We start from the raw sequence: 26488 nt of genomic DNA on the forward strand, positions 1-26488 counted from the left end.
GAGGGGGTGCTCGCGTCGGGAGCTGCACCCCAGGGAGGCCGACAGCGCGACCTGGCCGAGGTGGAGACGCTCGTCGCGGGATAATAAAAATCCTCTCTACCCCGAGCATCAGCAACCCCCTCCTGTTTCCCCCCGCGCTGAGATAGTGCGACCAAGGGGGCCCCTTTCCCACCCCCTACCAGACACTGTCCGCGAGGCCCGCGGAGTTGAGGCGCCATCGCCGCTCCGCGTCTCATCACCAGATGGGTAGGCGCGACCCGGTCTCGGCCTCAGGCCCGCCTCATCCTTGAGGGTATTCTTTTCCTTGGTTTTGGGTATGTGTTGTCGGCGCCGTCTGTGAAGTAGAATTGTATAAGTGTTGCCGTGTGCTCGGTAGTCGGTATTAGCTCTGCATTGTGTCTTCGCTTTTACATTTGCTTTTTGTGTAAATTACATTGTGTCTTTTCTGTGTGCATTTGGTGGAATTGTATATGTGTGCTCCCGTGTGCCGCGAATAAATGTGCTTTGTGTTGAACTGTTTCCCGCTTCGCTTCGTCTTTTCCTCTATTGAATCCCCATCTTGCTTCACGTAAAGGGTTGGTAGTGGGCTGAATACGCACGATAATTAATCGAACCGTCGAGGTCGACGATAACACCGCTCGGTTATTCTGATAGTACGGAACGGGTCGCTTAAGTGGCCCGTGTCCGAAGTCGACCTGCGGCGAGGTGCGATCGCCCAGTCTACCCTCCGCGTGGGTACTTAGGTAGGTCGAATTTGGCGAGCAACCCTATACCACGCGGGGGCTGATTGGCTCGATCGCGGTGAGACCGAAAGGTCCACCCGTGACTGGTTCCCGGCGTTAGTCCGAGAGGGTCACGACTGGATTGTCCGTCCGGTGGGCGACGTGCCGCGATTCGAGTTACGTGGCCGTCAGCACGCCGGCGGGCGCGAATACCGCAACACTGGTGTCAGGTCGTGCGATACAAATTCATCGCCCTCCTCGCGGCACTGGTATCTGAGAACAGGAAAACGGGCTCTCCTGTCTCCAGCTAAATTCACGGGAATCGGTCCAGGGGTGAGAGAAGCGACCCCCGATTCCCTCCAAATTACGAGCGATTCAAATTAACCCTTTAAGAGAAGCAAGATGGCGTCTCAAGGCGAGCGGGAGCCGGGGGTATTAGAAATGGATGTAGAATGTGTAGAATCCATGGTCCAGGATGGAATCCCCGAGCAGGAAATGTTGATTGTGCAGGAACACGGACTCGCCCAACTGAACCCAGAGCCCGAAATGGGTGCGGCAGCGGCCGCGGTGTATGACACCTCCCCCCCCTCCTCTCCACCAAAACCCTTCCCCAAACCTTGCCGAAACGGCTCAGCTGAGTGCATTCGACATGGCCCAGCTATGCGCCATGCTGGCGGCAATGAACGAAAAGATGAATGCGAAAATGATCGAAAAAATGGATACAAATACAAATGAAGTGAAAACGACGATGGATGCGAATACACAGCAAATGAGGGAAGAGATGAAAGAGCTGCGGGGTGAGACGCAGAACATGGGAATGAGCCTAAAAGGAAGCTTGGAAGAACTAAAAAACGAAATGAAAAAGGAAGTCGACACGATACGAGCGGAGGTGACCGGGTTAAAAGAGAAAGTAAAAGGAGTGGGAGTCGCAATGGAAGAAAGTAAACAAGAGAGGGTAAACGAAATAAAGACGGTGGTGGGAAAAATAGACAAAGTAGGAAAAGGATTGGGAGAAGTAAAACAGGGACAAGACCAAATAAAGGAGGAAATAGGGAGGAACACGACGGCGATAGAGGAATTAAAAAGAGAACAAGGGAAAATAAAGGAGGGATTGGGAGCCGTGAAGGAGGACTGTGAGAAAAGACATCGGGAAATGACAGACAAAGTTGAAAACCTGCGAAAGGAGGTAAAAGCGGAGACACAGAAAGGATTAAAAAAAGGTGACGGAGGAATGTAGAAAGAGACATGAGGAGGTAATTAATGAAATGGAGCGGAAAGCCGGAGAAAAGACAGAGGAACTGGGGGAACAGATAGGAAAAAACCGGGGCGAGACAGAAGAGCAGTTTAGGACAACGAGGGAGGAAATATCCAAGACAAATAAGATGGTGACACAGGTACAAGGGGAGGTGGAGCAAATAAGAGAAAAAGTCGGGGAACTGTCGTTAGGAACGATAGGGGAGGAAATAAATGGGGTAATAAAAGGAAAAATGGAGGAAATGGAGAAGAGACTGGCGGATAGGGTGGAGGCCCGGTGTGAGAAGCAGGGTGGCCTCCTTCGGGAACAGGGGGAGAGGATATACTCCCTCGAGGCGGATCGTGCCCAGGTGGGGCCGGTGTCACAAGGCGGAGCAGGAGGCTTGCCCGATGCGGGGGTGAGCATGCCAAGCTTGGGGAGGGTAGAGACCGCGGGGTCTTTTGGCCTAATGGGGGTACCCAGAATGACTGTTCCAGGGGGTGTGCGGAGTGTGAGTCCAATGGCTTGGGAGAGTAAGCGGGACGACGCGGGGCACGGACAGACGCAGACAAGGGTGGTGGAGCCCCCGGGCAAATGGCTCGGACCCTGCGGGAGTGAGGCACCATTGGGACTGGGGAGGTACACTCCTCCCGGAGTCCCTAGGGAAGGGAGGAGACCTCGAAAGAACCGAGGGTGCCGCTACCCCCGTACGATGGCAAGACGGACTTGAGGGCATATATGGCCCAGTTCCAGTGTGTTGCCAGAGGCAATGGCTGGAATGAGGTGCAGGGTGTGGCACAACTCACAGCGGCCCTGCGTGGCGTGGCTTTGGAAGTCCTGACCACGGTACCCAGTGAGGGGGCGACCCTGGAGGATCTCCATTCGGCCCTAAAAAACCGATTTGGCATGGACCAGCAGAGCGAGCTTGTTAAAGCTCAGCTCAACGGGCGCAAACGACGTCCCCAGGAATCGCTGGGAGAATTGGCACATGACATTCGCCGCTTGGTGGGGATCGCGCACACCAACATGCCGCCGGAGTACCGGGAGGAGATTGCCCTGGACCATTTCCTTCGAGCAATAGGGGGCACCGATGTCGGAGCATTGCTCACCGTATGGCGCCCGGACAACCTCCAGAAGGCGGCTGATACTGCTGCCTGCTGGGAGGCAGCCAGAACGCCATTGGGAGGGGCTGGGCGCCACGCGGTGGCAGTCCGACAGGTGGACCCCGTGCACGACAGTGCGCTGGGAGCCGGGGCAACCCTGGGCGACCAAGCGCGAATGGAAAGGATGGTGCAGGGCATGTTCGACCGCCGGTTCGGGAGACCTGTGGAGAGGCGGTCGGGCCCGGGAAGGGCGGGAGATGGGCCATCGGGGGGTACCCCAATTCGGAATGGAGGGGGGTATAATTCGGCGTACTGGAGGCAAACACCTTACCAGAAGAGGTGTTATAATTGTGGCGCAGGGGACCACCTGCAGCGGAGGTGCAACGCCCCGCGCAGGGAAAGGCCCCCGCGAAGAGAAGAGCCACGGCCCCCGAGACCACCAACTCAGCCCCGGGTCAATAGGGATAGCCAGGCCCAACCATCACCCCCCCACCAGTCTCCGGGAAACTAAGAAGTGCCGAACATGTAGGGCCGTGTTCGGCAGACTCAGACGGAGAAGAGCCCTCAGAACTGCGACAGGTCATCAGTTGTGGCCAAATTGGCAAAGGTTGCTTAACAATTCGGTGCAAGATTGCCGGCGTAGGGGTAGACGCCGTGGTGGACACAGGAGCAAGCGCCACGATCATCAGCCCTGTGGTCCTTGATTCGAGTGTAGACGGTTGGGATGAGATCCACCGTCTGCAAAACCATAGTTTGCAGCTAGCTACCGGGGCAACGGCCCCTATCATAGGACGTGGTTTTGTGTCGTTTAAATTGGGCACTGTGAAAACCAAGATAGAGGTTTGGGTGGCAGAGGTGTACGACCCATGTCTAATAGGGTTGGATGTGCTGACGGCCGGTGGTTGTAAGATCGACTTGGGCCGGGGGGTCATGCAGTTGGGTGGTGAAGAGTTGCCGTTAGGAGGCGTGAGCACGGATGAGAGGGTGGAGCTGGAGGCTCCTGACTCCGTGGTCATTCCCCGGGTGCCGAGGCGGTGGTCCCGGCCCGGTGGCGAGCACCCCCAACGTGGCAGGGCCCCTGCGGCCTAGCGGAACTACCGGCAGGGCCGTCAACCCCGGGCTTAGTCGTGGGCCGCACCCTGGTAAGTACCGACGGGCCAGTAGTGCCCGTACGGGTGATAAATGTTAGCACGGAACCACGCACTATCAGGAAGGGCACGAAGGTGGCAGATTGCATCCCAGTAAAAGAGGTCGCAGAGCTGAGGGACGATAACGTCGAGCCGGACCAGCCCCAGAAGGAGTCTCCAGACTCGATTAGGAATTGGCCCGGTCCCATTCGTGAGATGGTAAATCGGAGTAGTGTAGATTTGGAGGAGGCCCAGCGGGAGGCCTTATACAAGCTGGTCGACCGACACATCGGGATCTTCTCCTTGTCACCCGAGGATATTGGACGTACGGGCCTGGTGCAACATCAGATCCACACCAATGGGGCCCGGCCTGTCCGTCAGCCTGCTCGAAGGCTCCCATGGAGCAAAAGAGAGGAGGCTGATGAACAGGTTGAGAAGATGCTCAATGCAGGTGTCATCGAGCCCTCGGGAAGTCCTTGGATGTCACCAGTTGTGCTGGTTAAAAAGAAGGATGGGACCACGCGTTTCTGTGTGGACTATCGCCAGCTGAACAACGTGACACTCAAAGACTCCTATCCCCTGCCGAGAATTGACGATACCCTCGACGCCGTTGCAGGCTCTAAATGGTTCTCAACTCTGGACCTCAAGAGTGGGTATTGGCAGGTGGAGATGGATAAGACGGGGAAGGAGAAAACGGCATTTTCCACAGGGAAGGGACTGTATCAGTTCACTGTGATGCTGTTCGGCTTGTGTAACGCCCCCGCCACCTTTGAGAGACTGATGGAGCGTGTACTCGGCGGCATGCCGTGGCAGTCATGCCTGGTGTATCTGGATGACGTCCTGGTACACGCTAAAACATTCACCCAGGAGATAGCCAATTTGGACCAGGTGTTTGGGCACCTCAGGCAGGCAGGGCTGAAATTGAGCCCAGAGAAATGCACTTTGTTCGCGACAGAGGTGGCCTATCTCGGACACGTGATAGGCCGCGAGGGGGTGAAGACCGACCCCGGAAAAATTACAGCGGTAGAGGAGTGGCCCGTACCTACAACTGTCAAACAGGTGCGGGGCTTTTTGGGACTTTGCTCCTACTACCGGCGTTTCGTGGCAAACTTTGCGGAGATAGCCAGGCCCCTTCACCGGTTGACGGAGAAGGGGTTGAGATTTAATTGGACGGAGGAGTGCCAGGAGGCCTTCCTCAAATTAAAGGGGTGTTTGACATCCGCACCTGTTTTAGCGTACCCCACCAATGACGGGATGTATACCCTGGACACGGATGCAAGCCAGGAAGGATTGGGAGCAGTCTTGTCCCAGACACAGGGGGGCGTGGAAAGAGTGATCGCGTATTACAGTCGGGCCATGAGTAGGCCCGAACGAAATTATTGCGTAACTCGCAAGGAACTATTGGCTATGCTGTCTGCCGTGGGCTATTTCCACCCGTACTTGTACGGGAGGAAATTTTTGGTTCGAACTGACCATTCCTCCTTGCAATGGCTCTTACGGTTCAAGGAACCGGAAGGCCAAATTGCAAGGTGGTTGGAAAAATTGCAGCAGTACGATTTCAGTGTGGTCCATAGAGCCGGTAAGGCTCATGGGAATGCCGATGCGCTCTCTCGACGCCCCTGTCTGAGGGAAAACTGCAAATATTGTACGAGACATGAGGAGAGGGACCAATTGGCAGACGCCTCCCGAAACTCCCAGTCCGTGCGGCCCGGGTGGTAGGCCCAACTTTGCCACTAACCGCGGGAGAGGAATTTGGTGGATTGGCATGGAGCACGGCCCAGCGGGAAGACCCGGTGCTAGGGCCAGTGTACAAATGGGTCCAGGAAAACAGGAGGCCCAGTGGGGAGGAAATCGCCCCATTCGGGGCGCGAACAAAGGCATACTGGGCTCAGTGGAGGACCCTAGAAATGAGGGACAACATCTTGTATCGCAAGTGGGTGGAGATTCCTTCTGAACAAACTTCTTGGCTGGTGATAGTCCCTGATGGGTTTAAGACCCAAATTTTGAAACAGGTGCACGGTACCCGCGCCGGCGGCCATTTGGGCAGGACCAAAACAAAATCTCGGGCCCGCCGGCGGTTCTATTGGGTTAACATGGGGCGCGATGTACAGGACTGGTGTCGAGCATGCGACGCCTGTACTGCAAAAAAGGGACCGCCACAGAGGATGAGGGCCCCACTCCAACTACATCAGGTTGGGGCTCCCCTGGAGCGAGTGGCCATGGACATTTTGGGACCACTGCCCCCCACTCGCCAGGGTAATAAGTACGTCCTCGTAATTATGGACTATTTCACCAAATGGCCAGAAGCCTTTGCCCTTCCCAGCCAGGAAGCAGGGGTTGTGGCCAAGGCCTTCGTAGAAGGATTTACATGCCGGTATGGGATTCCGCAGGAGCTGCACACGGACCAGGGACGAAATTTTGAGAGTGAATTACTAAAAGAGGTGTGCAGGCTCCTGGAAATTCGAAAAACACGGACAACGCCCCTGAGACCACAGTCTGATGGCATGGTGGAGAGGTTCAACAGGACCCTGGTCCAACAGTTGGCCCTCTTCACCGCCACTAACCAGGAGGACTGGGACGAACACCTTCCGTACCTCCTGATGGCCTATCGCGCGTCCCAGCACGGGTCTACCGCATGTAGTCCGGCGCTGTTGATGTATGGACGGGAGCTGAGAAGCCCCGTCGATTTATTGTGCGGTCCGACGCCTGAGCGGCTTGATAGGCCCGCGGGGGAGGGCTATGCCCGTCGGTTGGAGGAGGGCTTGGAGAAGGTCCACGCCTTCGCACGACACCAGCTCCAACAGGCGGGCATAAAAATGAAGCGCAGGTACGACCACCGGAGCCAGGTGAGCAAATACCCACCGGGGGCAAAGATTTGGTTCTTTAACCCCCGGCGAAGGAAGGGCAGATGCCCGAAGCTCACCTCACCTTGGCAGGGCCCGGGGGTTGTCCTGGCGCAAGTCAGTGACGTGGTCCTAAAAATTAAAATGGGACCACGAGCCCTCCCTCGGATCGTCCACGCGGACCGCCTGAGGCCTTACAAGGGCGACCTTACGCCCTCATGGATATGTCTTGCCGGAGGAGTCGGTGCTGGAACAGCCGCTCCCGCAGAGGCGCAGGGCTCTCAGAGTCTTGCAACGAGTTCACGAGCTCAGTAGGAAGGGAGGAAATTCCCCCCCTGGGAAATTGATTAATGGGATTATTTGGAGACAGTGACTGACAGTGAGTGTGTAGAGGGGACGTAGTTTAGCTACGTAGTGTTAAATGGAACGTGCTGTAGTTTAAGGGACGACGTGGGAGCACGAGTTAGTTAGGGGGTGCAGTTAGAAGGATGGCAGAGTTCAGCGGTGTGTGTATTGAAGAGTTGTGAGGCGAGTACATGATGAGTGAGTGAGGCCAGCAGGTCTGTGTGAATGGAGCGAATGGGGAATGCATGGTGCGATGAGTGATTGGGGGGAGGAGTGACTCCCGCCCAAGGGACCCCGGGGTCAGAGTAAAGTGAGTTAGCTGGGTTAGTCAAATTGAAAAATGGAGGTCGTTTTGTTGTTGGTGGGAGTGTAGGCTCGGAACCCATTTGGAGGGGTGCAGGAGCCCTGTTGACGGGCTTGGGAGCGTGGCTGCGAAAGGTGAGTATCGCTGAGAGGGTACCCCGGGCACCAGGCTAGTCGGCCGCGGTAGGCCATGGGCCCATGGGGGGCCGGGATAGAGTAGTGGGCACGGGTGCGCCTGCTTGGTGCGGGGGCCCGGGGCGCCATTAGCCGCGTGGGCAGTGTTGTGGGCACGGGTGACCCTCGGAAAGGGGCCCGGGAGGCCGGCCTGCCACGTGTGCGTTTCAGGGGAGGTGCCATGGGGGGCACTCCCCGGTGTTAGGGAGCTGGTAGGCTCGGAGGCAGTGTAGTGCCCGGGGGTGCCATAGCGGGAGATTCGGCAGAGGGTCGTGCCTGCCAAAGGGAGCCACGTGTCCCAGCCATGAGACCGTGTGAGGGCACGGAGCGAAAATTGGGGGGGCGAGGCCCGAAATTGTGAGGACACCAACACAGGCGACGGGAATCTGGGTTTATAGAACCAATAGTTTAAGCAAGAGGCGCTTGTTGAAAGCCCCAGGGTAGTTTAACTGTTAAATGGATAGGGTAGATTAGGAGATGTACCCCTCCGCACCATCCATCCCCTCGCTCTCGTTGTGGGCCGCTGGACCCACTTTGGTTATAGATCGCCGAACTCTGGGGAGGCCATTCTGAGGCTTCGTTGGGCCTCGACACAGGACGTTAGCTCTCCCTTATTCCCCTCCGGGAAGGGAACGTAGGGGTTGGGAGTAGGCTCGGTGACAGGATAGGTTAGCCAAACAAGGACGATAAAGGGGGTTAGGGGACGATTTATAGTGGGGGAGTAAAAATAAAAACAAAAAAATAAGTTGGGCTAAATTGGGGTTTGACAAATTAAGGGAGTGGGTATGTACAGTGACAGGCAAAGGCGATAGGTGGGAGGGAGACAGGTAGGTAGGTCCGAGCCCGCCTTCCAAGTGGCCAGCACCACCGCACTCCCTCCACCAACTTCCACTGACAGCAAAAGCTGGCCAGCTTCATCTGCTGGCTGTGTGCTGCAAGGCCTGCGCCGGCCGGATCATCTGCAGCTGTGGTACTTCAAGGCCTGTGCCGGCCAGTTCTTCTGCGGGCTGTGTTTGCCTGCAGCGGCCTTCTTCTGCGGGCTGTGTTTGCCTGCTGCCTTTGCCATGCCATGCCCACTGCCCACGTTCACCAGCCCCCGTTCAATTTTGCTTTGCCCCCCCCCCTGTTCATTTCCATGTGCGCCAGGATCCGCAAGGCAACAGTTTGCAAGCTGCAAGAACTGCCCTGTTGGCAGCTACAACACGGGCCTGCAGTGGCGGCCCGTGCACCGTGTTTGTGTTCATGCATCCATTCGTTGTGCTCATTGCGTGTGCCACTTGAGCTGGCACGGAGACTGCGTTTGTGCAGCCCATGCACCGTTGTGGTTCACTGCGTTCAGTTCAAAAGGGAAGGCCTTGGACTGCGTGTGAGCAGCCAGCCACGTTCCCTGTCACCTGCATTGTTTGAGCCAGAGACTGCATGCGGGCAGCCTGGCTCCCTGCTAACTGCTTTCTTTTTGCAGAGTTCAATGATCCTGGGCCATGGTTTAGTGTAAAATTTGTAAGTTAAGGTTAAGATGTACTGTAAATATGAGTGCGCCCCCGGCATGTATGTCTTAGCGCCGGCAATTTTATTTAAGTCGTCCGTGTGAGTGAGTTTGTTTAGATAGTTACGCAGCCCTCAGGTTATTTATTTTGGGGACACGAATACCATGAATGTCGCACTCAGGGATCCGTAGGTAAAATGTACTAGGGGAAAACTACACATGATGGCACACGAAAATTTGACGACTCGGGACGAGTCTGTAAAAAGGGGAGGGGTAGTGTTGTGGTTACCAAATTCGCAAACCACCATTCAGGTCCCTTAGGTGAGGTATCTCGGTAAGTACATGTGTAGTTAGGCCCAAACCCGTTGTCTAGTGGGAATACATGTCATTTATGCGTGCTGCGACTCTTCAGGATAGCCGTTTTTCTTTTACTATCTTTAATTTGGACCAACCGCCATTGTTACCACCACCAACCACCGCTTCACCACAACCGCCACGACCTTCATGTCACACCTCGCAACCGTCGCATCGCCACCGTTCTTGCGCCGCCTGTGGGTACCGGTGTTGGACTCGTGCAGGGCGCGCGCCGAACAGCGTGTACAAAATCACGGATTTTGTGCTTCAAAAACGGATCAAAAACGACACACGCCCACTTTTTGCCGTCCAATCGGTGAGCGAGGGGCGAATTGGCCCCGCCCCCAGGGCGTTGGAGGGCGATCGATATATGCAAATTTATGGATCAAAAAGCATTCACGCCCACTTTTTCTCGGGCCAATGGGGAGCGAGGTGAAAGGTCGAAGGGAGGGGGTCAAAGATGAGAGGGCGAAGCCACGGGGCTGATAAAAGGTGACCGTGTTCGTCAATCCAGAGAGTAGGAGAGTCGAGAGGGAACAGAGAGTCAAGACTTCGCGGGCGGTGGAGTTGGCAAGAAGGAGCTGGTCGTCGTGTGCGTTGGAGTCGGAACGGAGGGGACGGAGCTGTGGAGAGGCGGCGAGGGCAGACGAGGGGGTGCTCGCGTCGTGCAGGGAGCTGCACCCCAGGGAGGCCGACAGCGCGACCTGGCCGAGGTGGAGACGCTCGTTGCGGGGCAATAAAAATCCTCTATACCCCGAGCATCAGCAACCCCCTCCTGTTTCCCCCCGCGCTGAGATAGTGCGACCAAGGGGGCCCCTTTCCCACCCCCTACCAGACACTGTCCGCGAGGCCCGCGGAGTTGAGGCGCCATCGCCGCTCCGCGTCTCATCACCAGACGGGTAGGCGCGACCCGGTCTCGGCCTCAGGCCCGCCTCATCCTTGAGGGTATTCTTTTCCTTGGTTTTGGGTATGTGTTGTCGGCGCCGTCTGTGAAGTAGAATTGTATAAGTGTTGCCGTGTGCTCGGTAGTCGGTATTAGCTCTGCATTGTGTCTTCGCTTTTACATTTGCTTTTTGTGTAAATTACATTGTGTCTTTTCTGTGTGCATTTGGTGGAATTGTATATGTGTGCTCCCGTGTGCCGCGAATAAATGTGCTTTGTGTTGAACTGTTTCCCGCTTCGCTTCGTCTTTTCCTCAATTGAATCCCCATCTTGCTTCACGTAAAGGGTTGGTAGTGGGCTGAATTCGCCCGATAATTAATCGAACCGTCGAGGTCGACGATAACACCGCTCGGTTATTCTGATAGTACGGAACGGGTCGCTTAAGTGGCCCGTGTCCGAAGTCGACCTGCGGCGAGGTGCGATCGCTCGGTCTACCCTCCGCGTGGGTACTTAGGTAGGTCGAATTTGGCGAGCAACCCTATCCCACGCGGGGGCTGATTGGCTTGATCGCGGTGAGACCGAAAGGTCCACCCGTGACTGGTTCCCGGCGTTAGTCCGAGAGGGTCACGACTGGATTGTCCGTCCGGTGGGCGACGTGCCGCGATTCGAGTTACGTGGCCGTCAGCACGCCGGCGGGCGCGAATACCGCAACAATATGTATATATATATATATATATATATATATATATATATATATATATATATATATATATATATATATATATATATATATATATATATATATATATATATATACATACATATATAAATACATACATACATATTGTTGTGGGCCGGGGGTCGATGGCGAGAACGACCACTTGGGGGGGGGGGGGGAAGCTTGCGTCGTCTCCAACCAAACTCCCCAGAATTGAAGGCCGTCACTCGGATAACTCCGCGAGCCGGTGGGTCGTTAACCGATCGTGCTCGCCAATATCTCAACCGCGTAGCGTAGGGTCTATTTGTCTATAACCAATTTACCTCATTAACTACGCGATTTCGACTACTGGGGAAACCACCCCCTCGACACTTCTTGCTCGAACCGGGTCACTCTACGGACTGCGGTAGAGATCCAACTACCAACTACCAACTACCAACTCCGGTTCGGGCGCAGCCGAGTGGAAACTGCCAAAGCCATGCCGGCTGGACTTAACGGATTATCGTGGATAAAACCCCACAAAACTCATATCCGAACGATGCTGAACCAATGCAAGAAGGGACAGAAATGGACTGGGAATATTTCTACAAATTTTTATCTATATATATATAAAGTTGAAAGTGTGTTTGTCTGTGACCTATGCACGTGAAAAGTACTGGACTGATCCTCACCAAACTTCATAGGCTGACAGAACATGTACCCGGGAGTGTCCCGATGTAAAAGAATAGTACTTCCAACTTCCGAATTATGACGTCATCACCTGATTTCATAACGTTAATTTTTCAAGTTCAGCTGATTGACATGGGGCCAACGCCATATACAATATATCGAACATATGATTTTAAGTTTTTGATTGTCTTTGTTTGTTTGTCTGCACGCGCTAATCTCCTGAAAGCTGAAAGATAGGAGCTCACCACTGAAACAAAAAATGTCGGGATGGGCCCCGGGAAGGTTATAGGCTATGTGGCAAGGCCCCTCAGCCGGGGGGGGGGGGAGGGGTGTGTTTCCCCCTCACCAACCCCCTTCGCCTATGACTGGCATGGCCCAATAGGTAACTGATACTGTGCTCGCGTCAGACATATGTATAGAAGATCAAATTCATTCAAAAAGAACCCGGGCAGCGCCGGGTGCATTCACCGGGTTTCCAAGAAAAAGACAAAGGCATGACTGAACGCGAATATGCAAGAAGGAATATTTACAATGAGCAAAAACACTTATTCAGATCTACTTACAAGACGGGCCCACACACAGACACACACAAAAAATGAAAAGAAACCCAGAGTCTTTATTGGACACTCGCAGCCATGGAGAAAGACAAGCTGGGGGTCAGAGTTCGGTGGTGTACCTGACCGTCGGAGAAAGGGCATTCTTCGCGATGCGGCACCTGACAAAGGTCGTTGGTCTGTTCCCCAGTCGCACGTAGGGACTCGTGGTTTGTGGCGGAGCTCTTGTGGTGAACAATTGGGGTCCAAGGAGGGAGGTCAGAGTCGCTCTGTCCTTTCTTAAAACTCCTCGGAGCAGCCACCGTGAAACTCCAGAACCCCGTACAGCCACCGTGAAACAAAACTGACTGCTTACAGCCACCGTGAAAGCAAACTCAACCCGTTTCAGCCACCGTGAAAGCAAATTCGACCGGACCCCTTTTTACAGAGAGTCTCGGAGATTTATTATTGGCCTCTCTCCACAGCGAGGGGCCCTTGGCAAAAACGCACCTTGCTGTCCGCCTCTGATTGGACAGGGTCCTCCGGCCCACCTTTTCGGGGCGGGGCCTCAGCCCCTGCCAGGAGACCCCAGTTACTCCTCCACATGGCTTCGCTCTCGACGAGTAACTGTGTCAGCGCCGCGAAGGTCATTGTACAAGAGTTACAACGTTCGTGGGAGCCGAGAACTGGAACCGAGAAACCCCCTCTGGGCAAGTCAAGGTACGAGCAGCCAGCGTGTGGTGATGGAGCGTGATGGGCCGAAGGGGTCATGCAGATGGGATAGTTTATTAGATGTAATAACCTAACTAAAAGAAATCACAATTCACGCCTTTGATTCTCCCATGAGACAAAATGAAGGGGATCTGACTACACACATACTTAACGACATAACTGACATTTGGGATATCTGTATGTTGAATGCAAATGGTTTCCAGATCCGTAACAATACATAAACATACATACATACATACATACATACATACTGTTACAGTTGTGGAAATTCGCATTACACCATTAAGAGTCCTCAGGTGAGATATATCGGTAAGTTCATGTGTAGTTAGCCCAAACCCGTTGTATAGAGGGAATATGTGTGATTCATCTGGGCTGCGACGCTTTGAGTTAGCCATTTTTCTTTCTCTATTGTTATTTTTGACCATTCAGCCACCAACAACGCAAACAGACACTACCTTTACCTTCACAACTCCATCCCGCAAACATCGCTTCAATACCATTCCCAAACGACGCCCGCCAACCACCAAATCACCACAGAAACCCCCCCCCCACCACCTTCGCCTATCTCCTCCCACCATCGACCACACCACCAGTCAACACCAAACGTCGTGCTGTCCAGGGCCCGTTCGGCAATTGGTGCCAAACGCATCGAGCCGCGAGCGCGAATGGCAGCCTTTCCGAGGGAGAAATTCGGATCAGGAAGGCTTCACGCCCCCTTTTTCTCCGTCGAATGGGCGAGCGTCGGGCGGTATGGCCCCGCCTCCGAACGCGATGAACGTGGATTCTTTACGAGAGGAATTCGGATCAAAAGAGATTCACGCCCCCTTTTTGCCGCACTAATGGCTGAACAGAGGGTGGCATGGCCCTGCCTCCAATCGCATTTTGATCCTGAAATTTCCATATAGGCTCCTCCTGCGGCCTATAAAGATGCGAGCATCAGGCGACTCGCGGAGTTCGCGCGGTTGAGTTGCAGGCGGCTGGTCGGGGCAAGTGAAGAGTTCAAGTTCGAGTCAAGTGAAGACGGCAGTCGGAAACGAGGTTGCGGTGTGGGGGTCGCTCGTTTCGTCGCGGGGTCCAAGCCAGCCAGCCATTCCCCTCTCCCTGAGCATCAGCAATTCCCCCCCCCCATCCGCGCTGAGATAGTGCTGGGGGGCCCCGTTCCTCCCCTCCCCTAAACGTGGTGCCAACAAAACTGCTTGCGCGGAGCATGCCGGAGAGGGCTCGCCGACCACGCCAGGGGCACGGAGTCGGGGCGCAGCTGCGCGAACATTGCGGCTTGCCCGTCATCGCGTCACGAGGACGCGGGTAAGACCTTCTCGGTCTTGTGGACCTGGCCGCTCCTCCAGGATCCACGCACATTTGGTCCACGGACCTGTCTGCCTCCTTGCCTGTGAGGGTGGCTTGCTTTCCTTTGCTTTTTGAACGAGTGATGTGGCGCCGAGTCCCGAAAAGTATAACTGTATAAGTGTTGTAAATAATTGCCCTTTTATTCGGTCGAATTGCATTTGCTTTTGTTGCATCTTGTCTTGACTAATATACGTGCCTTCCGTGTTTCCGTAATAAATGTGCATTGCTTGTTGAACTGTTTCCCGCTTTACTTCGTCTCCTTCCTTTTATTGAATCTCCATCTTGCATCACGTAAGGGATTCATAGAGGGTTTCAACATCCCGGTAATTAATCGGAACCGTCAAGGCCGACGATAACTCCGCTCGGTTCTCCCTGTAATACGAAACGAACCGCTTAAGCGGTTCGTGTCCGGAGTCGGCCTGTGGCGTGGTACAACTCCTCGGTACGCTACTCGCGCGAGTACTTAGGTTAATTGACCATTCGGCAATCGGACCCTATTTCGCGCGGGTAGAATGCAGACTGAGTTGTAGTGAGGTTAAACCCCCACCCGTAACTGGCTCCGGGCGGTAGTTCCCGGAGGGTCACGACTGAATTGTCCGTTCCGGTGGGTGAGGCGGCCGCTTTTGGCTACACGCAGTCGATCGCATGCCGGCGGGCGCGAATTCGCAACAATATACATATACATATCATTATGAACTGCGGTGTCTGTCCACGCGTTTGTCCGTCTCCTGTTTACGGCAGCTGCTTCCCGTGCTGCATTTCAAAAGCTCAACATTCATTTTGGAAATGACGGGAGAACAGGCATGAATAATTCTGATGCCAAATTTTATTTCGCAAGTGATATTTTGCCCTCTTTTTAGACAAATTCAACCTCTGCCACTCGATGTTGCACCACCACTTCACGGTGGGCGTACAAGTATCTCAGAGCTTTGGCTCTGAGTGAAACCAAGAGTGCAACACAATAAAGCTTTTTAAAGTCCATGAAATAGTTTGAATTGAAAGATTAACTTAAACATTTCCCATCACTGGGGACGGATACTTTGCTTACTTTTTCCGTCATTGGGAATGGGTACTATTGCTAGTCTGTAATAAAAACAGGTTGGTGCTTGGCCAGTAGAATCAGCCACATTGATTATTCAGTAAATAGACTTCGTAAATCATGAAATAGATCAAGGAACAAAAATCGGTAAATGGATAATTAGCTTTCCAACTGGACCATTTGTGTTATTGCATGACGGCAGAAATTCTTTAAAATAAAGCGTTTTGGATGGAGGAACAGAACTCCTTTTATATAATATACTAGTGGGCCCATTCGTCCATTGGACCAAATTTTAATTGGTCTTCACAGCCTTGTCGCATACCCGCTTGCTGTACTGTTGGAGCATTAGCTTGCCTTTCACCAAACCTTTCACCATTGCCAAATCATACTACTCTTATTATTGTTGTTAATATTATTAATATATGCTTTGTTACCATGTTATCATTGTTTTAATTTATTTGTGTAATTAGAATGCCATGCCGTGGAAGGACCTATTAAGCTGCTCGATGCACCTTAACATGGCATGCATTTAAAACATAGGAATTCTTCCAGATTACTTGTAGTTAATTAGCTGAATCAACTCAGGGAGATCATGACAATCATTTTGGTGCATCACATTCCACATCAGAAAGCTCCAGTCGAACTCGACACACACACACACACACACACACACACACACACACACACACACACACACACACCCACACACACACACACACACACACACACACACACACACACACACACACACACACACACACACACACACACACACACACACACACACACACATTTGTAGTAGATAGATGTGCACTATCATAAAGTCTAACAGGTGAGACACAAAAGATGAAGAAGCAGCATAAATGCTTGGCTGCAAACCCAACACTCAAGATCTCAAACATCCCATCTTACCTTCACTTCAAACTCGTAATGCTTATCCTTGCCTTGACCCCGCAACATGTATCGTGGAATTGACACCTTTATTGGGTCTATCATAGTGGACATGTCCACTTCCACAGGTTTGTGTATCAAGCTCTGGGGGCAAAGTGTACAGAAAGGATGGAAGGTACATGACAAACTTTGCAGACAAAATGAAGTACAATGGGTACAATTTTACCCTCACAGTAATCTGGCTTTTGACAAGAAAAGCACAAATTGCAACATTTACTCTCATACCTCATATTTTAACTTCTGCAAGGAAGCATCAGTGGACTCATTTTCTTCACCCTGAGAAAGAAAAGAAAAACACGAAAATAATTATAACTAGAGGGCTGCATTCGCTTGCAGCGAATACGTATTTGGCAACGTCATGAACTTTGACGCCGACCGATCTCAGAAGATATAGGTCACACAACTTTGGTAAAATAAGATTTTTTGTAGGCCCTGTTGTGACCTATCAGAAAATGTCAGCGGCTAACCTGTATCTTTCCGTGGGGCGAAGATATGGGGCAAAATGTGTTTTTGACCAAGGTCGTGAACTTTGACCCCTCCCGATCTCAGAAGACATAGGTCACACAACTTTAGTCAAATAAGATATTTTTCTAGCTCCTGTTGGGACCTATCAGAAAATGTCAGCGGCTCACCTGTATCTTTCCGTGGAGCGAAGATATAGGGCAAAATGTGTTTTTGTTGAACTTTGACCCCTACCAATCTCAGAAGATATAGGTCACACAACTTTGGTCAAATAAGATTTTTTTGTAGGCCCTGTTATGACCTATCAGAAAATGTCAGCGGCTCACCTGTATCTTTCCGTGGAGCGAAGATATGGGGCAAAATGTGTTTTTGACCAAGGTCGTGAACTTTGACCCCTCCCGATCTCAGAAGACATAGGTCACACAACTTTGGTCAAATAAGATTTTTTTGTAGGCCCTGTTATGACCTATCAGAAAATGTCAGCGGCTAACCTGTATCTTTCCGTGGGGCGAAGATATGGCGCAAAATGTGTTTTTGACATTTTGTGTGACCTTGACCTTAACCTTGAGAATTTCAAGGTCAAAAGTTGACACTGCACTTCCTTGAAAGCAGCCCATTTCAAAGACATAATTGTTAGTGCTCCAAGATAAAAGCCCTTGGAGGAGTTTTATGGGAATGGATGTGTGACGAAAATAAAGAATTCCAGTAATAGTGTATTTGGCATGGAATTGTCAAATACAACAAGAAAAAGAGCAGAGATTGCAGACTCTCGCCAGGACTTGTTTTGTGTGGTGTTTGTGCACTGGTGTGTTACGTAATTAAGAAGAGACATAATTAGAATTGCCGCTTTATAACTGTTGGCAGTGATTACCGGTTCAGTCATTTCAGAGAAGATTTTGGAAGATGGAGTCATAAAAAATACCAAGATGAAAAAAAGAAAAAAAAGAGAAATCAATTGGGCTGCCAAATCGCATGATTGATGGCATCAAAAAGTCAACAAAAAATCAAAGATGGCATGTCAACCCAAAGTAAAGTTTTATCTCAGTTGAAGGTCAAATTAAATATTAAAGGTCACATAGGGGAGGGGAGTGAGAGTGAGAAAAATCAGATGCTTCAAACTCAAGTTATGATCTACAAAATGATTTTCAAAGGGCATATGACCTTTGCCCCATTGAACCTAAAATGGACTCAGTTCATCATTGTATCACAGTCCATACTTGTGCCAAGTTTGGTTGAAATCCCTTTTGTCATTCACAAGTTATAGCAGTAATAAAGATTTTAAATTAAAGTTCACATGACCATTGACCTTTGGCTTTTTGACTGCAAAATCGAATCAGTTCAGCTTTGCATCAAACTATATACTTGTGCCAAATTTGGTCAAAACCCCTGTTATCATGGGAATGGTTGACAAGTTATCATTGTGAAGAAAATCTGCAACACACGCAGACAGACAGACAGACAAGCTGAAAACAATGTTTCTGGCTCCTCTGGCTGAGGAGTCATAAAATTAAAGTTTTTTTTCCCACACATTCTAAAGCTCGTGGAGGAGCTGTGACATAAATCGCACACATGCAGACAGATACACGAGACAACACCAGACTTGACTTTCACAGAAACACCCGCTAAGATTGGGGGAAATGACGTCACTTCCTGGAGCACTGTGGGTCCCAGCGACATCACCTTTATATCACTTTTGTCTCCACACTCCATGAAGCGATCAAAGAGGGATTTGCCCTTTCCACAGTTGCAAACCTATGGGGTTTTTTTTCCACGCTCTATCCTTTAAATGCCAAGCATCAAGCAAGGAAGTAGCACACACCATTTTTTAAGTCTTTGGTATGGCTCGGCCGGGGATTGAAGCACTGACCTGCCCAGATTCAGAAAGGACGCTCTAAGCATTACACCACCCAGTTTGTACAAAGATTCAGCTTTTTATGACAGCATTCCTGGGATGTTAAACATACAGCAATTTAAGATATCATTTCATTGATGACTTCATTTGTAACACTGATAAAAATAGGACCGCACGTCCTGAAGCTCACTTGGATCAGGCATAAGAGTCACTCAAACCCCCACAGTCCCGCTGAGCCCCTGATTTTTTTAATGCCATGAACAAACTTTGGTACATCACGGATGATGAAGGTTGTGGTCGTTTCTTTGAAACCGTGTGTGTAGTTTCGGAGAAGAGAGCAAATACCAATTTTTTTTGGGGGGGGGGGTCAAAAAACCCCCATAGATCCCCTGAATGAGTGCAGATTTTGATGTGGTCAATGAACCTTCGTTAAGCATCAGATATGAAGCTCGTGGCCAATTTTCATAAAAATTGTGTGTTTGGGTCAAGCGATAATAACTGAAGTGTTTACAGACTGACTGCCTGACTGACACTCACACGCACAGACACTGCTCGATCGCATAAGCTCACGGGACTAAAGTCCAGGTGAGCTAATAATTTGCGACATTTTGTGGCAAAATTTCAGCTTTCATTAGCTTTGAATTTTCACTCTTCAGCATGAAATTCTGTGCAAAATTCCAATTTCAAGTCCATCTGATGTAGAAATGTGGATGTACATTCAGTAAAGTACAAAAAAGAAAAAAAAAATACCCCCAAGAGGGAGTGCCGGTCATCTCTGCCAGAGGTCGAAAGTAACTCTGTGCCAGACTGGAATAGGGGCAGTTCATAAAGTACATACGCTCTACTCCCGGGTTTCAAAACCACCCACCCCCCTCTGTATATGCAGGCTAGTGACCACCCACCCCCCTCATACATCGCTAATCACTTGCAAAGCCAGCAGTTCCTTATGAACCGATGTTTGTAAATCATGACGATGCAGTCCCCAGCGGTGTAATTTACCTTTTTCTTTTAATATCACAGCACGTCATTTATGAAAATAAAAGTACAAATTGACATTCAAGACAATGCTAATGTTATTAATGAAAGTAAGTGTGCATATAAACTTGTGTTCCATTGTTTTAGTTAAATCTGACAAAAGCTTCAAATGTAATATTTGTCTCGGAGAGTTCCGGTTCTTCATTTTTTTAATGCTTTTTTTTTTTGTATGTACGTACTTTATGAACGGCCCATACGGGGAATCAGAACGAAGTTTGAAGGGCTATAAAATCGGAACGAGAGCAAATTTCAAAAAAAATGGCTCGTGTTGTTCCAGATAATAGTCCATAGTATCTGAATCACTAATAACATTTGATCTCTCTTGATAAATGAGGGAGGAGATACGATTTGAAATCGACGATTTTCGCAACTTTGACAGCCTCGTGACGTTGACCTCGACCTTGGACGACCTTGAAAGTTATATCTTTGTGCATGTCTCATCGACCTCTATCCATTCCACTATTGGTTATTTGTCTCCACTTGGTTTGATTGTGGACATAAGGACGGACGGACGTACGGACTTCGAGACTGGGGTTATTAGGTCATCTCGACTGAGATGATAGAGATGACCTAAAAATATAAAAAAATTCAACACCACATTGTCAAAGGACATAAAGTATAAAATTACAACTTTGGACAACTAAGCATTTAAGTTAGATGGCAGAAAAACAGACAGACATCCATTCAAGAGCTCCCTTTAGAGACATCTCATTAAAAATGATTGCAAAGTTTAAAAGGATTTCCACATTTGAAAGAAATCAATTTTGGGTGATGCAGCTTACACACGGCCCAGTGGGAAAATGGAAATTGTGCGTCCGCGCTTCGGACTCTCCGCTCGTCATGCTCGAGTGTCGACGCTGCTCCCTTGAAAGTCTCTTTTGCACCTCATCTTCGATTATGGCTCCGAGTCTGCAGGATATATCATGACACCATGACCATCGCTCCAAGGTAAACAATTCCTGATATCTCGACAATGAACACAAGAACAGTTTCATCATTACATCTTTCCCTCCTCCTTCCATATATTGTTGCAGTATATTTATTTTAAACTGTAGTACATAAAACCTGTGGTCAAATAAATTGTGATGGACCTATGGGAAGTCAAAGGTTAAAACTGAATCATTGAAACATAGGCACCGGCTTAGTCATTTATATTTTGGCACAATGGTTTGGCCTACAGCATTTCTTCTGCCGACAGGAAACAGCCCTCACAAGCCCACCAGGCCCACAAGAATACAAACCAAACGTTTGTGCTTTTGGTCCTTAAGTGCTTCTGAAAAATGATTAATCCCAGCAGGTTTTGTAACATAAACTTTCACACACAACTGGCAGCTTCAACAGAATAAAAGCCTCCGTAGAAAATACCGTAAGAGCTTAAAGACATTGCTGACAATGAAAGATCTTTGAGTTTGCACAATATTTCCTTAACATACTGAATGGAAGGTATATAAATATGAGTTTGCAAAATTTGAAATTGTAGAATTATACGAGACACAATGGATAAGCAAGGCTAAAAAGGGATGGAGAGCCATGGAATGAGTGAGGTGATGGGGAGGGAATAAGTGGACAGAAAAGACACAAATAAACAGGATATGACAAAATATAAAAAAAATGCAGGTATGAGTGGGATGACTGAGCATGGGTAAAAACAAAATCACATGTTGTGATGGAAGCGAGTTGCTTCGTTGACATACTGGAGGAAAGAATGTGATTGGACTGATACATAGGACAATTATGGAGAAGAAAAGGGTGACAGAGGAGTGGAGATAAGCAAAATGCCTGGGTATTGGAGGGTTGAATGATGAACGAGTGCATTCTGATCGGGCTTGGGAGGTGTGGAAGCCAAAATACAAAACCAGATGTAAACCAGCGTAAGAAAGAGGTCACCTCCTGTCTGTCATGAGAAAGTAGTACGGCATGTGCTTTGGCCACTAGATGGGTGATGGCAATGATGTTCAGTGCTTTGATTTGCACACAATCCAGAGATTCATGACCAACAATTGAGATTGATCAATAATCCATAATAATATGCATTTAAACGTCTTGCAGGCTCATAAGCTGGGAAGTACCAGTGAAGGATTTGACATGGTGTCCACGAGAATGCTCAGTCCACACCTATTAAATGTACTTTGCCTACACGAGGTCATGACTCATGGGCCAGATCAGTTCATTGAATGTTTTTGAAGTTAAAATAAGTAGAGTGGATTGTTGCTCTTTTTGGAGATGTAGACAAAATATGTGACACACTGAATTGTCAGGTCAGGTTAGATCTGTGACCTGCTACAGGTACCATGTAAACCTGTACTAACCTGTTCCATGGTCAGGTTGTCGGCGACTAAACAGTCTCCCCCACCAGGTTTTCTGGTAAGGAGGGTGTTTGGATATGGACACCCAGCAGGATTAAAAACAAAATAAAACCTGTCAAAGGGCGGAGGAGTTCCTTGTGAGCCAACGGCCATCCATATCTCGTGCCCAACTGTGTCTGCAGACGTCCCACTGCAGTTGGGTTACTTTTTTATTAGGAGGTTGGTGGCAGGATTTGCACTCCGGCCACCGTAAAACCCTTCATTCCGCAAAACACAAAAACGCAAAAAAAAATCTGAAAACCCACTCCGTGGGAGTACCTTCTGGCAGCTTCCCTTCGCAGGGCAGCTCACAGGATGACGGGATTGGGGCAAAGCCTTCGGGACCCCCAATCTTTGATGATAGGAGGGAAACCACGGGGTAACATCCCTGGGTCAGATTGCGGTACAGTGTGTCGGAGTGGTGCTGAGGTGTCGTCCACCAGACGGCGGTCTCGTTGGGTTAACCTGAGGCGGTCCCTTCGGGTGGGTGCCTGGAATGTCCTATCCCTAAGAGAGGATGATCACCTGTCTCTGTTATCATCTGAGCTCAAGTGTTTGGACATCGGGATTGCAGCTCTCTCTGAGGTTCGGAGACCGGATTGCGGCGAGATAATGGTGGGTGGTTACACCTACTATTGGTCTGGTCACTCTGATGGTTACCATACCCAAGGAGTTGCTGTAGCTGTGTCCAATAAGCTGACCCCAATGATAATTGAGGTAACACCAGTCTACGAGCGTATTATGAGATTAAGGATTCGTCACTCCTTCGGTGTCATTTCCCTGGTCTCTGTTTATGCTCCGACTGAGGCGAGTGATCTCACCGTGAAGGACGCATTCTACGCCACGCTCGAGTCTGTGGTTGATCAGTGCCCGAGACGAGATACACTTCTAGTCTTGGGGGATTTCAATGCATCGACTGGAACTGATAGGGATGGTTATGAGGTGTGTGTTGGTCCCCATGGGTCAGGAACTATGAACCAGAATAGCACTAAGTTCCTTGACTTTGCAAGAAGTCATGGAGTTAGGGTGGCTGCTTCATGGTTTCAGCGCCCACAAGCTCATCGCTGGACTTGGTATTCCAACGCTGGCGGTGTGGCAAAGGAGATTGACCATGTCCTCATTGACGGTCGTTGGAGGATGATCCAGAACTGCAGGGTCTACCGGAGTGCTCAGTTTCTCAAAACTGACCACAGGCTTGTAGCAACTCTAAAGCTGCACCTTAAATCCTGGAGAATGGTACCATCCCAGCCGAGGCTGGATGTTGGCAAGCTCAGGGATGAGAGAGTAGCTGAGGAGTTTGCGAACAGGCTGAGTGGACACTTGGGGGGTATGGGTGCTTTGGGGGATCCTGAAGAGTTGTGGAGTGCCTTCAAGACCACTGTCCTTGATGTTGCCGGTGGATGTCTTTGAACTCACCGCAGGGCAAAGAAGAATTTTGTCTCTCAAGGGATACTGGATTCCATTGACCAGAGTCGCAGGGCCAGGCTGAATGGCAGAGCTGAGCTGTTCAGGGAGCTGAGGCGTAAAACTGTACGTGCACTGAGGGTGGACAAGGAGGCCGATGTGCGAGGAATCTGTGAGGGGGTAGAGCATCACCTGTGGACAGGTGATTCTCGTCATGCTTACAGGGGAATTCGCGCATTACGTTCATCCAAGCCCATCCCTCGGAGCACTACAGTTAGAGCAGAGAGTGGGAGGCTCTTGACAGAGGAGTCTGAAGTGAAGGCCCGCTGGGCCGGTTACTTTGAGCGGTTGTACCAGGCTGATCCCCCAGCTGTCGAGTTGGACGTCAAGGGTGTTGCAATCGCTGTTGCTGACCCTCAAATCAACTGTGGTCCACCTTCGCTTGTGGAAACACGGGCTGCGGTGAACCGGTTGAAACGGGGCAAAGCTCCAGCGAATCGGTGGGATCCATGCTGAACTTCTCAAGGCTGGTGGAAATGCTGCACTCGTGTCGGTGCATGCAGTTTTGTGCTCTGCCTGGAACACAGGCATCATCCTAACTGATTGGAAGAGAGGCCTTGTTGTTCCTCTCTGGAAAGGGAAAGGTGATCGCCAAGACTGCAACAACTACCGAGGGGTGATGCTGCTCTCAGTGCCGGACAAGGTCTTTGCTCGGATAATTCTTGAAAGGGTTCGCCACCATCTGCTTGAGCACCAGCGTCCAGAGCAGTCAGGCTTTACACCAAAGAGGTCAACGATTGACCGTATCCCTTGCTCTTCGTGTCCTCACCGAATGCAGACGAGAGTTTCGGCAGGGGCTGCTTGCAGCCTACGTTGATCTCTGTAAAGCGTTCGATTCAGTGAATCGGGATGTCCTCTGGAGGATTCTTGGTCTTCGTGGGGTGCCACCAAAACTGATCAATCTGATGTCTGAACTCTACTCTGGTACTGAGAGTGCTGTGAAGTGTGGTGGTACCACCTCTGACTTATTTCCAGTTGTTACTGGAGTTCGTCAGGGGTGTGTACTGGCCCCCACACTTTTCAGCACTTGTATGGACTGGATTTTAGGGAGGATGTCGGAGAGATCAAGCTGCGGTGCATCGTTTGGACCTCGGTCAAAAAAAAAATGTCAAGATCTCGGACCTTGATTTTGCAGATGATGCAGTCATCTTTGCGGAGACTTTAGATATCCTTTTGGGGGCCCTCAAGGTGCTGAATGAGGAGTCGGAGCCGCTGGGATTACGGGTTTCTTGGGTCAAAACTAAGATCCAGGCTTTCGGTGACATCTTGGATGCTGCTGTCCTGTCTGTGTCTGTTTGTGGTGAGGATGTTGAGGTCGTGGAGAGATTCACTTACCTTGGCAGTGATATTCATGTCTCTGCTGGCTGCGAGTCAGAGGTCAATAGACGTCTGGGTCAGGCCTGGGGAGTCATGGATTCACTGGATCATGGGGTGTGGCGCTGCCGGTACCTGTGCGGGAGGACGAAAGTCCGAGTCTTCAGGTACTTGCTACTTCCAGTCTTGCTCTATGGATGCGAGACTTGGACTCTGACCAAGGATCTGAGAAGGAGACTTAATTCCTTTGGTACCAGGTCTCTTCAGAGAATCCTTGGCTATCGCTGGTCGGATTTTGTGTCCAACGAGCAGTTGCTGAGAGAGACTCGGATGAGATTTGTTACCTGCATAGTCCGTGAGCGTCAGTTGTGGCTGTATGGACATGTGGCTCGTTTTCCTGATGCTGATCCTGCTCACCAGATTCTCTCAGCGAGGGAGTCTCATGAGTGGAGGAGGCCAGTGTGCAGACCACGTGCCTCGTGGTTGCAGCAGGTTGACCATCATCTCAAGGAGATGGGGATGGGCCTGGCATCTGCCTGGGGATGGCCAGACGGAGGCCCCTGGAGTACCGGCGGAAAGTGGACGCAGCGATGCGCTGTTCTGGCACATGCTCCCATACCTGACCTGACCTGACTGAATTGAATCTTATTATTTAAGGTGCTGAACAAGGTTTTAATCTCAGGGAATGCCGTGAGGGATGGAGTGGTGATGGCCCCATAACCTTATGGAGGTCAGTGGCCACCACAGTGGTGTGTCTGTCGGAACATAGACTCATGATGCTCAACTTATCTCCAGGCCAGATTTTAGCAGTAAAAGGAGTCAAACTCACCTCAGTAAGGGCAATGCAACAAGGCTTTACCCACTCAACCACCAAGCTGAGAGATGTGATGCTGCCACTCTCTTGCTGTTAAGACAATATATTTGACATTATAAATACAAAATATCTTCAAAATGGCAGAGTTTGTCAGAGGAAGAGATAATTTATATAACAGTTCAAGCAAGACAAAAAAGCTGCCTGAAAGGATGTTGGCTTTGGAGAACAGATGAAAAGGTGCCATCAAGACCTACACACACTATTTTTTCAATAATGTACCTTGACTTCAAAGCACTGTCTCCATTTGTCCTTCGTACTACTATTGCCACCAGAAAAAAAAAAAGTTTCCAAGTTGCTCTTTCCATCTTTCTTTCCAAGAAGCGAGTGCTTCAATCATTTTCTCAATCAGTGAATCAGTAGACAGAGCTGGAACTTCAACCGGCAGCATCCTCTTGGCATCCCGGAAAAAGGACCTTTCTAGCTGAGTGTTGGGTGCGATTTTTTTTTCTTTTTCGGCTGATGGTGATGTACTGTGCTTCAATTGCCATACATGGATACAAATTCACTTTCAGGATCCCGGTGGTCAAGCCACATTTCGTCATCGATTACCAGATGAGTAATAAAGTCGACCGACTCTGCA

General features: G+C 50.3%; 1 protein-coding gene across 3 annotated transcripts in view; it reads right to left on the reverse strand.

Annotated features, from left to right (window-relative positions):
- Positions 1 to 26488, reverse strand: part of KIF16B (kinesin family member 16B) — a 131061-nt gene that overhangs the window by 33642 nt on the left and 70931 nt on the right. For all 3 annotated transcript variants that reach the window (XM_085889351.1, XM_085889352.1, XR_015060327.1), the window contains 3 exons: positions 20694 to 20820; positions 16788 to 16838; positions 16524 to 16646 (listed from right to left, as the gene is read on the reverse strand). In XM_085889351.1, the coding sequence (XP_085745477.1) occupies positions 16524 to 16646; positions 16788 to 16838; positions 20694 to 20820 (301 nt within the window). Of the gene's footprint in view, positions 1 to 16523; positions 16647 to 16787; positions 16839 to 20693; positions 20821 to 26488 lie in introns of those variants that run through there.

Source organism: Eptatretus burgeri, chromosome 7 (genome assembly GCF_056783735.1).
Source record: "Eptatretus burgeri isolate ZD-2024b chromosome 7, Ebu_testis_v1, whole genome shotgun sequence".
Classification (NCBI taxonomy): Eukaryota; Metazoa; Chordata; class Myxini; order Myxiniformes; family Myxinidae; genus Eptatretus; species Eptatretus burgeri.